The sequence below is a fragment of the Bacillus rossius genome, chromosome 6, assembly GCF_032445375.1.
Source record: "Bacillus rossius redtenbacheri isolate Brsri chromosome 6, Brsri_v3, whole genome shotgun sequence".
NCBI classification, from domain to species: domain Eukaryota; kingdom Metazoa; phylum Arthropoda; class Insecta; order Phasmatodea; family Bacillidae; genus Bacillus; species Bacillus rossius.
The window spans coordinates 23,183,151-23,196,836 of record NC_086334.1 but is presented as its reverse complement, the minus strand read 5'-3'; the positions used below and the strand labels follow the sequence as shown (position 1 = coordinate 23,196,836).

The following is a 13,686-nucleotide window of genomic DNA, read 5'->3' as shown; positions in this document are numbered from 1 at the left end:
GTGTTGTGTACACCATTAACTTTAAAATCACGAAGTGGGCCCCCCCAAGGAGGGGCCCATTAATTCCAGGGGGGGCCCGGGCCCCCCTGGCCCCCCCGGGATCTACGCCCATGTCTGCTGTTATGCATATTGTATTTACTTGCAGAAGGGTCACCCCTGTGTATACCTTTAATTTGACATGCTTTTCAGTGTTATTTTGACTTTATTGCAATTCACCATGTTATCTTGTCCCTAGATGTTTGTCTACGTTGTTGTTTTTGCCAGCAACCACTGACGTCTTGGTGCTGACTTCTACACTTTCTGGGTAAAAATTACCTTTTAATTTTTTGCAGCAGAATTAATTAAGTTAATTTCAACCTTCTATGTGGTGTGCAGTATCCAGCTGAAGCCACCATCGGTGCAAGGGCTGTTCGCTTCCTGTGCACTGGGCATGCTGCACGGAGACCTCAACTTGTCCGAACTGACGCTGAAAGAGCTCCTGCAGTACAAAGATAACCCCGAATTCGTCGCTCACATCGCCGTTTTCAAAGCCTACATTTATTTCCTTCAGGTACGCACCTTCGGTACCACTGGTGTTACTGACAAATAAAATAGATTCTTCTTAAATGGTGAGTACATACATAACAAAGTCAATGTTTGTTACGTGAATTCCAATATTACCAAATGTAACATGTTAATTTGAACATTGTGGTAGTTTGTTTTACTCACATTCTTTTTGTCAAGGAATCTTCTCATCTGAAGATAAGCTTATCTTTTATGCACTTGTATTTGTTTACGCGTAGGATCAGAGCCGCAAAGTGGAATCAATCCGCAGCTTTAACAACACTGTCCATCGCCATCCAGGTATTCCATCCCTGTGGCTGTCTTTAGCTCTCTTGCTTCTGCTTCTGGAACCCAGCAAGAAGGCAGAAGCCGCTGGGAGATGTGCCCAAGTAGCTATGGTTGGAGGCAGAAGTACCATGGATGTGACAAAGGTATAGCACTTTGTATTCTTTAGCACTTAAGTAGTTGTAAGAGTCCATTTTTTTACTTCATAACAGTAGTAAATAAAGTATTGTTAGGTCTGCATCAAATCACACGAACGTGATATTTCCTATGATTTGTTGCTTTCGTCACCAGTCACGTCTAATGTGACGATTATGGGTCAAGAGGTTCAAATCAAACTAACTCACTCACAACTGTCTTTTAGGTGGCTGAGGTCACACAGGCACACAAGTCAGGACGCGAGATGCACACTTCTCCTCTCACTGCAGAGACCGTACTGCCTCGAACTCCCATCCTCCCCTGTGTGCGCCAACAAACCCCGGGCGTTGCACCAAAGGATGTATCATTAAGGTGCACTCGCTAAGGAAAATGCATACATAATAAGTAATAATACATAATAACTTAAACATAACTTATAGATAATAACTGACGTGCCAGAGCAGGTACTGTTTGCTGCTTTGCTCCACGTAGTACACGACCACAGTTGTGTTGAGCATCGACACTCCATAATGGTCTCAAAAGAAATGAGGGGATATCAAAATATATTACAAAATAGGTTATGTAAAAGAACCCTTACCTACTTCATTTCTAGAAATTATCCTGTGACCTCATTTTCATCAATATACTTAACATGTTAAGATACTTGTCTCATTACAGGAGGCACCATCTTTTTCCTTAGTGTATATTTACCACGAATTGTAAACAATATAATATATAAATAATAAATGTTGTAATTAAGCAGGTATTGTTTTGGAAATAATTGTTCTCAAATATTATTATTTTTTTGTATCATGAGTACCTAATTGTATTAAATAACTATGGCATTCTTGTAGGTGATGTCCCTAGTCAGCTTGAGCCACTTACTGTCGGGGAAAGCCACAGCAAGTCTCCGCAGCTCCCAGAAAGCTGTTCACATGTTTCCTGACATCCCAGAGAACTGGGTGGTGCTTATAGCTTCTTTCTTGCCGTACTGCGTGCACTCACACTCGGCACAGAGCACACTCTGGCTCAAACAGCTCATAAGCCACGTTCGGCGCAAGCTCGAGTCATCTCGGCAAACGGCAAAGTGGCTCAGCAACTATGAGCGCAAAGTTACCATGCTAGCAGATGAGTGCAAGAAACAGGAGCCATGACCATTTTATGATCTTATATTTCACGTGAGAGTTTTATTTTGTTAAATTATGTTTTATAATTAAACTACTTTGAAGTGGTCGCCGTGATAAAGTATTCTCGATGAAAATAATTTTTTAATTAATTAAAAGGAAAGATGCTGTCCTTAGCATGAATAAGACAGTTTGTTGTAAAACTGATCTGATTATTTTGTGCAAAATTTTGTTTTGTGTGTAACAAATAATAATCCAACTAACTGCATACAAAAAAATATTGAGTTGTCTGTATGTTCTTTATTGATCTCCATAATTTGATATCAATTTGTTAATGGAGCTAAAGGAAAGTTGTGTTGATATCATGCAAGTATGTATACAAGAAAACATCTGTTATTTTGTCCCCAACCATGCCTAAAGACAATAGTATTCCAGTTTACAGTTAGTGTTTAGAGAAGGTCCGTCCACCACGTTCTGCATTCCGGCTGCTAGAATGTTGAGTACAATTTTTTGTATGATCCTGCAAATGCAGACTACAAAACTTGTTTTAAGACAAAAGAGAAAACTGAGCAAATAGGATTAGCTTTGAAGGTAAAAAGTAAATGTTGTTTTTATTTTTATTATTTTGATAGTCATAATTTTTTTTTTTATGACATTTACATTCATTAACAGTGGAATGTCAATATAATGTAGAAAGTACCTGACTTTGAAGATCATATTTTGGATTGCTAATATTGCCAAAAATGTTTTAAGTTTAGTAACAGTTTAGTATAAAGTAATTTAACTATTGTATTTACCCATAGAAGAGTTTCCCCTGCGTATGGGTCATGGATTGCAGCTATAATTTGAGTCATAAAAATATAAGTATGAGTTGCACCATATATATGTCTGTAGTACAAGTGAAGTCTTTGTTCCTGTCTCAGCTTATTTGTGCAAGGAACTGGTGTTAACCCTCTGCCCTCTTTTTGTCTGCTTTGAGTGCTACTTCATTACTGTTTAGAAGGGAGTGAGGTGGCGTCATTCTGCCCCTACTTTTCTCCGCCTCACCCTACTGATTTACGACCCCTCCTAATAACAAAAGATAGGCTGTGGGTCCCTTGTATTTAAAAAAAAAAAAAAAAACAGTCCTCTTCCACAATAGAAAAAAAAAACCAGCAAGCTACCCTTTCTTGTCAGTTTCTTATGTACAAACTAGCATGCATGTTACAGTCGGCAAGAAATTTGTGGGGGAGCTGGAACGTAAAAGGCTTTCAAAGCAAGGATGGTAGCCGTAGTTTTGTCATGGAATGTTGCATTTGAAAGCTGAGGAATCTTAAGCAAAAAATAAAATTAATAATGTCGGGTCATGGTTGCGCCTTAAAAAACTGTCAAAATAGACACGTGGACATTATGCCAGTTCACGACATTTACAAGTGTGGGATGAAGGAGTGTGGGAAGGGGAACCATCACACCACTACATGGCTTCACGCACTCACAGACGCGCACACACACAAACTAACTGGTTTATTTTTAAGATATATGCCCTCCAGCCGAATGCCAGCCCAGCAAGTCACGTCACTTCCCGACACGGCGGCGGCCGGGCGACTGGCGCGCGGGCAGACATAGCACAATGACGCCATTCATAGTGCCTTTTCACGTGCTGCTCAGATATTTTAACTGAAAAATTTATACGTACTCGTAACATACTTATTAAAACACAGGAGGGTTATTTACAACCATAGTATTCAGCACCATGTGCATAGGTTGCTGCTGTTTACAGCTACATCCTGTATGCTGCAAGATACCTCATTCTGTGCACCTGGACGTTAAGCGATGCAACAGGAAAAATCCTCATACTACAAAAAAAATATATTATATTTCAGCTTCCATTCAATTAAAAAAATGTTTAGATCTAAACTACTGAAATAAGTGTGATTTACTTTAAAAAAAGATCAGTTTTAATTTTTCGTAGTTGATTTTGCTAACACTTTTTCACGTTCTACAATTTTTTTGGGAACTCTTCAGGCTCTCTGAACCAAATCAGGATATTCTATTACTATTTACCGGACTATTTAATTCAAATGCGTAAACATTTGCCTCATAATTCCTTTAACACCCGCACAAAGGAGGGAGAAGAGGTAAAAATGGAATCTGAAGTTAATTTTTTTTTCTCTTCATAAATTGGTTAAATAACTTACAGTGCACTCATCATAGCACAGTAGATGAAAATTTTTGAGTATCCACTGGCAAACTTACGCTTAGTTTGCTCTTTCCTGCGCCAATATGTAAGGGTGAATCCAAAGGGGAAGCACAGGGGCATGTGATTCCCCATCCCCTCCCCAGAAAGAGTAGAAATTAAATGGATAAAAAGGCTTCGGAAAGAGAATTTAGACCATTTTTATATATATTAAATACTTATCAAAGATGGATATATAACTATTAATAACTTAGTCTGGATATAATATCAAGACTGACTAAGTAGAGACCGGAAAAATTCGCGAATTCATTTCGTAATAGGCTAATATACAAATAGTTATACCGCAGTGCTGCCTCTGCTATTGGCTCTTAACTCACCTGGATGACTCTGGGCCAATGAGAAACACCCGACCAAAGCTTTATCAAATCACAGGCTGCTATGTTGGGACATCTTACAATACAGCAGCCAATGAGTGGGTGACATTTGACGGAGTGTACATAGAACTATGGAGTCCATCCTGCAGATCATTGAACCCGCGAATTTTTACGGTCCCTAGTTATTAGTATCTAGATATTAAGTCTAGTTTCCCTGATTTTATTGGGGAGAGGACGCTCAGGTTTCCATTGTCCCTCCCAGAAGTCAGTCCTGTGTCCGGCCCTGCCAACATGCTGAATTCCTGACATTGTCTACTTTTAGCCCTCAGTGACGCTACTCATAATCAATTAATTAGTTTAGTTCATTTAGGGGCAGCAATCATTTGTGTAATTTTTCCTTTGTTAAATTAATATTTTTAATTTTGCAAATTGGAATTTTTGCAAATTTTTTTTTGGTTACTTTTCTTGCAGAAACTTTAACCCTGGAGTGCATTTGCAGCTTTACTTCTAGAGTTATGTGTTTGTACTGTATAAATTTAAGTAGAAAATCAGCATGTACATAAACATTGAATATTTTTAGAAATAAACACAGTGTCCAATTAGCTACTGTTATAGCGCGATAACTGAGTGAACTATATACGATAACGATTATAGATGCCATTATAATACAACAATTTAACGGTGAGGCTACACCATAGTACTACTCACCGCCATGATGAAACATACGACTGTCTTCCGGCTGGAAGTCCAGGGCTGCCAACTATTGGCAGATGATGCTGAATAATGGTTGCCACTACACAGCAGCGCGGGAAATAAAAACTTGAAGTATTCAGAGACTTCTCAGAAGCACTGATTACGTTGAGGTCTAATCAATGTTACTAACAGAAAATTACACACACTAATATACAGTCTGAACAGCTACAGTTACAATATTTGCAAATATCTATTTGTATGACCAAGTGACAATTTTTAATGTCCATTAACGTAATGTACTAATTCTGCTGTACCAATGAAGAACTTTTTAATCGGTCAAGCATAACAATTTTTTAGCTACATTAATATTCATTCAATATAAACAAAAATTACAATTGGAACTTTAAAAAATTCATGTTACTTCAGGAATTACATGTCTGCTAATAAGTCACAAAATTCATAACTACAAGGTCCAGGCAGTTCTTTGTTTCCACCGGCGTCAACCCTGCGACTTTGCTCCAGAGCAACTTGGGTTTGGAAATGCATCAAGGACACCAGCGTGCTGCTCCTGCGACCGCTTCCGGAAGCGTCACCTCTGGCGGGTGCCGCGTGGCGAGGGGCGTCGTGATACAGGGCGATCTGCTCCATGTGGAAGGTCTTCCAGACGGGCGACGGCTGGAACAGCACCAGCCGCATGGCGAGCAGGCCGTCCCACTTGACGGCACTCAGCGAGTTGGGCAGCGACACAAAGTCCTGGCTGCCCTGCTCGTAGTGAGGGTGGCTCATGAGAGTGTGGCAGCGTATCGACATCACCCAGCCGTCTTGAGTCCTGGGGGGAGAAGGCTTGGGTGTGGCCCCACCGGCTGCATCTGTGGCTGCGTTTCCCTCAGGGCTGCACAGGAAACAAACATGTTACATCCTGATATCACAACTGACAGAAAATCATTTTAAATATGCATGTATAAGAATTGCCCTTTCGTGTAGGAATACCACGCGCAGATACAAAAATATATTATTGAAATGATTGTGAGTTGTTAGTGATTACAGAAGCATATCAATATAGCAGGGGACAAGAGAACACAGGCTAGAGATGATAGGAACCAACAGTTGCTCATAAAACTATAAACCTTTTTAAACAAAGTTATAAACAAAAAAAAAAGTCTAAGAATCAAATTCTATAATCTTCACTGTCCAGATTATTAGATCTTACCAGGCAACCCCCCCGCCCGACATGTTATCCCCAAGACTTCTGTGTTGGAGCCTGTGGTAGAGGCCAGAAGGACTGCAATCCTAACTGCAGTGGATCTAGTACAGTGTGGTAAAAAAAACACTAGAAGGATTGACCAGAAATAGAGGTTGTTTCAGAGGTGCCAGACTGTACTGGAATCGAAGAACAGAACTTAAACAGTACAAAGGCTAATTTTTTTCGGGGGTAGAATATTGAGAAAAAAAAATAGTTTGAACATGTGTATTCAAAAAACTTATTTTACTATTGAAACTAAGTCACTGACAAAGGCCTACAGCAGTAGCTGTAGGCATCATGGCTTCTCACACAGTTGAAAATGCAGGTGTTGTAACAGCTCACCTTGCATCACCCAAACAACATACTGTCTTCACTTATATTTATGCAAATTTTTTAATAATTTCGGGAGGGGAGGGGAGGGATACATCCCCCTATCCCCATCCTCCTGCTTCTGCCAATGAAAGGTTGTGTTCTTTGGGAAAACAAGATTATAATGTCAACAGTGTTAATTGAGAAAATGCTGTGAATGCTGCTTGTAGCTCATGAGGTGGTGAAATCAAAGGCAGTTTGCACGAGACTTTGCATTGGTGCCTAAGCTTGATAAAAACAGTAACCATTTTGTATGTCAGTACCAAATACGGTTGTAAAAAAACCAGGTTTTTTTCAAACAAACTTTTTTTTGTTTAAACCATTTTTTTAAATTTTATTATATTAGTTATTTTGGTTATCAGCATGTTAAAATGAAAGCCATACAAAATTTTGCTTTCTGCCACTCATTTTGAACCAGAAAAGTTATAACATCAAAAAACTAAAGCCCAGAAAATCTGCACATCTGACTGGGACTTAACCACAGAATGTGTATTTTGGTAGATCTCTTATGTCTCTGCTTTTCCGTAAAGTAAAAATAAAATTTTGAAAATACCATTTTCCAACACTAGAGATGTTTTTGTATTTACCCTGAAAACAGCGTTAATAAATTCCTACTAGTTTCTGAGAAATCCCAGTTTATAGTCATGTGGACCAGATCTGGCAAAAAGAGTCTAGACCAACCACGTAGGAGAAACCAGCAAGTATGGCCTGTGTGAAGTTCATATGGAGACGATCAAGTGGACATCAGTTGCCATTGGAGTGATTCTGGGCATCGTTCACTTGGGGGGAGAACCAGGTCAGTGGCAGATACAGGATGTTTTTACGTGGAGGGAGAGGGGGGGATTTTGAGAAGAAAAAATCTATAATTTTAAAACATGACTTCAAAAAAACTTCTATTACTATTGACATTGACTTATGTGCCTACAGTAGCAGCCGTAGGCAATGTGGTTTCTCACACAGTAATATACTGTCTTCACTGATACTTTTAAAATTTGTTGTAACTTCAGGGAGGAGGGGAGTTTCTATCTCTATATCCCCCTCCTCCCTACATACACCACTATACTAGGTCTATACCCCAAAGTGCTGGTTGTACATCACTCTGTTGGGGATGTGTCCACCAGCAGCTGTAGCAAACATGATGTATTTAACAGAGTGCTTCAGCAGCTAGTGAGGTTGAAAGACTGTGCAAAAGTAAATAAAAGTACTGTAATATAACAGAGTGATGCTGTGAAGTTGTAGTATGTAGATAGCATTAAAGGTATGTTAGTAGTTGGGTTAGCAATCATAGAAGGTAAAATATGTTTGGTTTTTTATGCAACATGTAATCATAAGACTATTTGTATGAAGTGCTGTTTTAAGCATACAAAGAATATCAGAATGATATCTCAAGTAATTACTGCAGTATCCAACATTAAGTAAGGTTATATCTAAAATTTAAATTACCTATATTCAGTCCTCCGAGCTACAAGCTCAGACACACTGCATGGTCGCACCAGGACACACAACCAGGCTGTGTAATAGTTTATTAGTGTCACTTCTCCTATGCTGGATGGCACTGGGAACTCAATGTCTATTACAGAGCAGCCAGAGCCAGTATTTTGCTCCTTATCGATGGTTATCATTGTTGGGCCTCTCACGCTGAAGGGCACCGGCTGTCGCAATTCACTTGACACTTTTTGATCCATTTGTCTTCACTGTGAGAGACAGTAACATCAGAGTTTAAGAACCCTTTCATTTCAGCTATTAGAACACCTAAAATTACACAGTTAATTAAGTTAGGTTCATGGACACTTTGTCACATGAAATATTTAAGTACATTCACTATACCAGGAAAAGTTGACATACATTTTATTACTAGTATCCTTCAAGGCAGTAGGTAACCATTTGTAGTGTGACAATAGTAGGGGGTAGTGAACAAAAATAGTTATAATATATTAAAAACGTGTAAAACATTCTCAGACACTAATGATCATTAGTGCCTGAGAATGGGTAGGCCCTACCATGTATGAGAAATCTGGCCTATTATTTAGGAGCATACCATTAATGACTTTTACAAAGGGTGAGGAAGGCATGATTCATAATACTTTAAGTGGTGGGTAGCTCAGTTGCAAAGATATGGATTTAAAGCATGGTTGCAGTATTCTAGATTTTCACATTTAGGATTACCCTGTTTTTTACATTGACGAATCAAAGGGGAGATTGAAGGACATGAAACTCCAACTTTTAGTGAATAAAGTGAAATCTTTGAGAAGTAAAAAAAATTAGAGCCTTCCGGCGGATCTGGTTATGCCTCGCATAGTCACTTTGTTCAATAATAGGTATTTTTCCTGGCACATTAATCAAAACACCAATTAATATTTTAAAAAGTAACAAAATATTTCAAAATGCAATAAGTCTGTGCACATTTAAACTATGTTTTTATGCCGCATCACGGATTAAGGCGGCCAGAAAAAATGCTTGACTAATTTTTTTTTATTATAATAAAATCAGGAGTATTTAAAATATGTGTAAATTCTTAACCAATATTAGGAAACATACGGATACCAAACTCAAGTTCGAAAGATATTATTCAATCCTAGCCTCAGTACTAAATACGTCCTTTGAAAGCTCACTATTTACATGATTATGTTAATTTCATTATTCAAATCACTATCCAAATAAAAATTATCTTTCGCGGTTAATCGATTGCTTGGTGGGGCGTAAATAAATGTTGCCAATAGCAACATATTATTGTTCCTAAAGCTTGGTTTTTGTGAACAGCCATAAGCAATACGTTCTAAACATTTTTGCATATCCCAAAGGTAATTTATGTATGTGATAGGGCTGGGATTAACCATTCTTCTGGTCAAACTGTTCGGAACTGCCTGGTGGGTAAAGATACCTTCAATCTGACTATTATCACATGTCTCAGTTCACCTGAAGTGTACATGCAACGACCTAGAGATATATAGACTGCTAGTGGGAGGCCATCTTTGATTCCAATTGAATTTGACAGAATGGTGGGCAAACAGTGCTTTGTTAGCAGACGACGTACGTTGACAGCAGAAAAGTGGCAGTGTACTAAGTTAATTATTTAATTGCATTGAATCTGAAATATCAACAGTAAAAGACACAACTAAAACTTGTAATGAACGAATACGACTACAATAATAACAAACCCACACAAATCATTTAAAAGTGGTCATTATTCCATTGCAGTCGATTATTTTAAATTAATAGTAGGTACTTAGTAATGAGATAAATTCCATGTAATGTATCAAATTACCTATACGAAATACATATAATATAATAGGTTCAATAACTGATCTACTTATTGATCACAAACTTTGGATCGAAGAGGGGTTAGCTATTTTATAGCGCATTTAATGTCGTACCTACACGTCGCATTACGATGAAACTGTATTTAAAATTATATTTCACTCGTTCCATATTTAATTATTACCCTCAAAAACTGTAAAATTGCGAAAAACCTACATTTTTAGGGAATTTACTAGCAACTTGCATCTTTCTCCCATAAGAACCAATGCTTTTACTGCTATGTTTTGCCCACCATTCTGTCAAATCAGCTCTCTGTCTCTCTCGCTCGGATGTAGTTCCCCAGTATGCCGTCGACAGCAGCAATTGGCGCTGAAAGCAGGGTGATAAGCAGTCTATATATCTCTAGGTCGTTGTGTACATGTATGTAATACTTTTTTTTAATATATATTATGTGGCCTACAGCTTTCGCCAACGGCCAAAGGGTCATTATTTTCAGTGTGAATCTCAATTGCAACTCTTTATCAAATATCACAATATATATGGTACACCCATGCCTTACCCGGGACTCGAACCCAGGACCCCTCGCACCGTATGTAATACTGTGTGAATGCATATATACTTATAAAAAATAGGAGTTGTCTGTCTGCCATATAGGGCCGTATTCCAAGACACAAAAATAAGGGTTTAGGTGTTGAATATGCAATACCTGTACCCAGGGGCGCAACAACAAGGGGGGGGGGCAAGGGTATTTTGCCCCCCCCCCCTCTGAAACCTTGAAGTGGGAGCAAACGGGGGCAAAGAAAGTGCTGTGTAATCAATTTTTAGATAATAAAACTGTGTGGCCGGCAGGGCCACATTTTTACTTGTAATTTATTTTTGTTGCTGGTCTCTAGTTTTATATGGTTTTTATTTCACGTATTTTTACGCCTTTTTTAATTAATGTTAATTTATCTGTAAATTCTTTTAATTATATTTGTTTCTGTTAATTAGTTATACGCCGTTTGGTAGCTATCGATTATGAGTTTAAGAATATCGATTGTGTTTCACGTAATTACCACTTGGCGAGCGCCCGGCGGTTGGCTGATGACGTCAGACATTCGGCTTGCCGGGAAGAAAAAATCAGCTGGGCCGGCGAGAGTGGGTGCCGAGCGACCATCGAGGACAGAGCCATGTGACGGCGCGGACTGGTATGCCGGACGGCAACGGGCGACGAAGAGTATTGGGTTGGAGGCTCCACGATGGGTGACAGGGCAAATGGTTTGCCCTGTGGTACAGAAGAAATCAAGGTAAAGAGAGGCCGCGATTTTGATTTTTACCCTCGTGGTGCTGCACTGGTTTTTGGCAAACCTAGTGAACTGTGTATTTTCCCATACTAAATTTTATTTGGACGGAACTTTTATTAGCCTGTTTGGTGAAGAGGCCCATTTGTTTCACACGTTGTTCCAGTGTGGGATTTTTTAATAAGGTCGCCCGTTTGCCTGTAGTTGCCATAAAAGTATAAGTTTGGAAGAAACGAACATTTTGCAATTTGTTTTTGAGACTTTGTCATCGGAATTTGCATACGTAAAGTTGGCATTTGGCTAATATATCAGCTTATGCAGTATTATTAAATGTATGCGATCGGTATTGGACTACATGCGCAGCCTGATGTTGGTTGGTTGGTGCGGCCATTCTACGTTTTTATGAAATCATTGGCAAGTTAATAAAGAAGTAAGACTTTGTTTGAAGTATATGATAAATACTTCTGTGGTAACATAGTTATGTTACGTGAAGAGTTTTTGCTACATTTCCCTTAAAAATAAGATAATTTTTTTTTTGATCATCGTTCACGCCTTTGTGAATTCGTACCTATGGCCCGGCGTGGCATTAGACTCTGGAGTTGGTGAGGAAGGTCAGGAAGCCAGCGCACGCCTAGGATATTAACTTTGTTTTTTTGGCAAGTCTTTAGCAACGAACATCTGAAGAAAGACTAAACCGTTGATTGAGAGTTTAAGAACTTTATTTAAATAAATTGTTTGTACTTCAGTATTATTTTTGTAGATTTTTTATATATTTGTATTGATTGTCTTGTTTGATTTTTGGTATTAGGGCAGTCAGTAAATTTTGATATTTTATAGTGGCCACGCCTCACGCCCTTATATATTTTTATACTTGTTGTTATCAGTATTTATATTTTTACGATTTTTTAAAGGTTATTGTTAGTATCGCAAATGGGGATAAGATGCTGCCATTATTAACGTCAGCTTTTGTAACTAAGCTTGTATGGTTATGTATAGTAAAAATTATTTTTGCAAATTTCTATTTTTTAATAACATACGTCCAAAGTCTTGCCTCTTGTTTGTTTAATGGTTACTCTACTATTATATCCTTTGAATTTTTTGGCCTGACCCCTGGGCAGTGGTGTGGGGAATTTATATTGTTTAGCTTTTTATGCCTGGTTTTAATATTTATTTTTTCCCTTCGCGCCCAGAGTGAGTCGGGGACGCAACCCCTCTTCCAATTAAGGAGGAAGAAGGGTTACAACTGCTTAAATAGCACCATTTTCCACCTTGAAATACAAAATTTTCCCGGGGGAGGACCCCCCGGGCCCCTCGCTTCAAAAGGGGGGATCTAAGATTCTTTATAAAAAGGTATATCCCCCTCCCCTTTGGAAATTTAGTTGTTGCGCCCCTGCCTGTACCCTAACCATATTCCAAGTGCACGATAGGACACAGCCAGTCCCTTATTTTTAGGGCACTGATTTTTGGTGTCCTATCTGTTGCCGATTTGATCCTGTCGCGGTTGACACTCCCGGTGTCACACCACCACAAGTTATACACCCGTCTGGGAACAGCCTTCAACACTCCAATCTTGTTTATATTTTTTAAGTTATTATTTTGCACGCTGCTCCAAAAAACGAGTGCCCCAAAATTCATAAATAAATTATTCAAAAGGTTTTTAGAAAAGGAAGAGATCAGATTAATAGAATTTAAAATGAAAAGAATGTAATTACTCGAAATGTGAAAAACTTTAATGAGACCATTTTTGCATGAGCATGGTAAGGAATTTAAGTTACGACCAAATATCAAAAAAATTACAATTATATCTAAAACCATTTGCCCTATAAAGTTATAGAGGCTTTTAATATAGCCACGTTTTAATATATACCAATAAATAATAAATACTGCAATAAACGCATAAATAAATTCAGACATTGATACAAAAACCGTTCTAAATATATATATATATATATGTATAAATAATAAATTACAATACTATTCAAGTAAAAGTTAGTAAAAATTAATGTCTCTCTAAACATCTTGATTACACCCGAGTGAATTTATTTTACGGCGCTTCATGGCATGCTTGATGGAAGGTTCGGTAAAAATGAGTACGAGGACGCAACATACACTCGACGTGGGAATTAGGGTCTTTTGGCAAAAAACATTTTTAAATTGTTCACTGTTATGGTGGGCAAAGTTTATATCAACGCCCCGGGGTTACAGG

At 38.4% G+C, this 13,686-nt stretch overlaps 2 protein-coding genes across 4 annotated transcripts in view; one reads left to right on the top strand and one right to left on the bottom strand.

The window, feature by feature from the left end:
- LOC134532868 (superkiller complex protein 3) overlaps nucleotides 1-5,596 on the top strand; it is a 50,967-nt gene extending 45,371 nt beyond the window's left edge. The window contains exons 18-20 of the mRNA XM_063369868.1: nucleotides 376-550; nucleotides 783-974; nucleotides 1,818-5,596. Coding sequence (XP_063225938.1) covers nucleotides 376-550; nucleotides 783-974; nucleotides 1,818-2,117 — 667 coding nt within the window. The 3' untranslated portion in view covers nucleotides 2,118-5,596. The remainder of the gene's footprint in view (nucleotides 1-375; nucleotides 551-782; nucleotides 975-1,817) is intronic.
- Nucleotides 5,597-5,636: 40 nt separating this feature from the next.
- On the bottom strand, nucleotides 5,637-9,651 carry LOC134532869 (nicolin-1-like). 3 transcript variants are annotated; one of them, XM_063369869.1, is made up of 3 exons: nucleotides 9,481-9,651; nucleotides 8,386-8,636; nucleotides 5,637-6,222 (listed from the first exon to the last, which is right to left on the bottom strand). In XM_063369869.1, the coding sequence occupies exons 2-3, from the start codon at nucleotides 8,625-8,627 to the stop codon at nucleotides 5,760-5,762; spliced, it is 705 nt and encodes a 234-aa protein (XP_063225939.1). In that variant the 5' UTR covers nucleotides 8,628-8,636; nucleotides 9,481-9,651; the 3' UTR covers nucleotides 5,637-5,759. The 3 variants fall into 3 exon arrangements, with proteins under 3 accessions (XP_063225939.1, XP_063225941.1, XP_063225940.1); XM_063369871.1 differs by having other exon boundaries at nucleotides 9,487-9,606; XM_063369870.1 differs by having other exon boundaries at nucleotides 8,386-8,694; nucleotides 9,481-9,595.
- Between the last annotated feature and the right edge of the window lie 4,035 nt (nucleotides 9,652-13,686).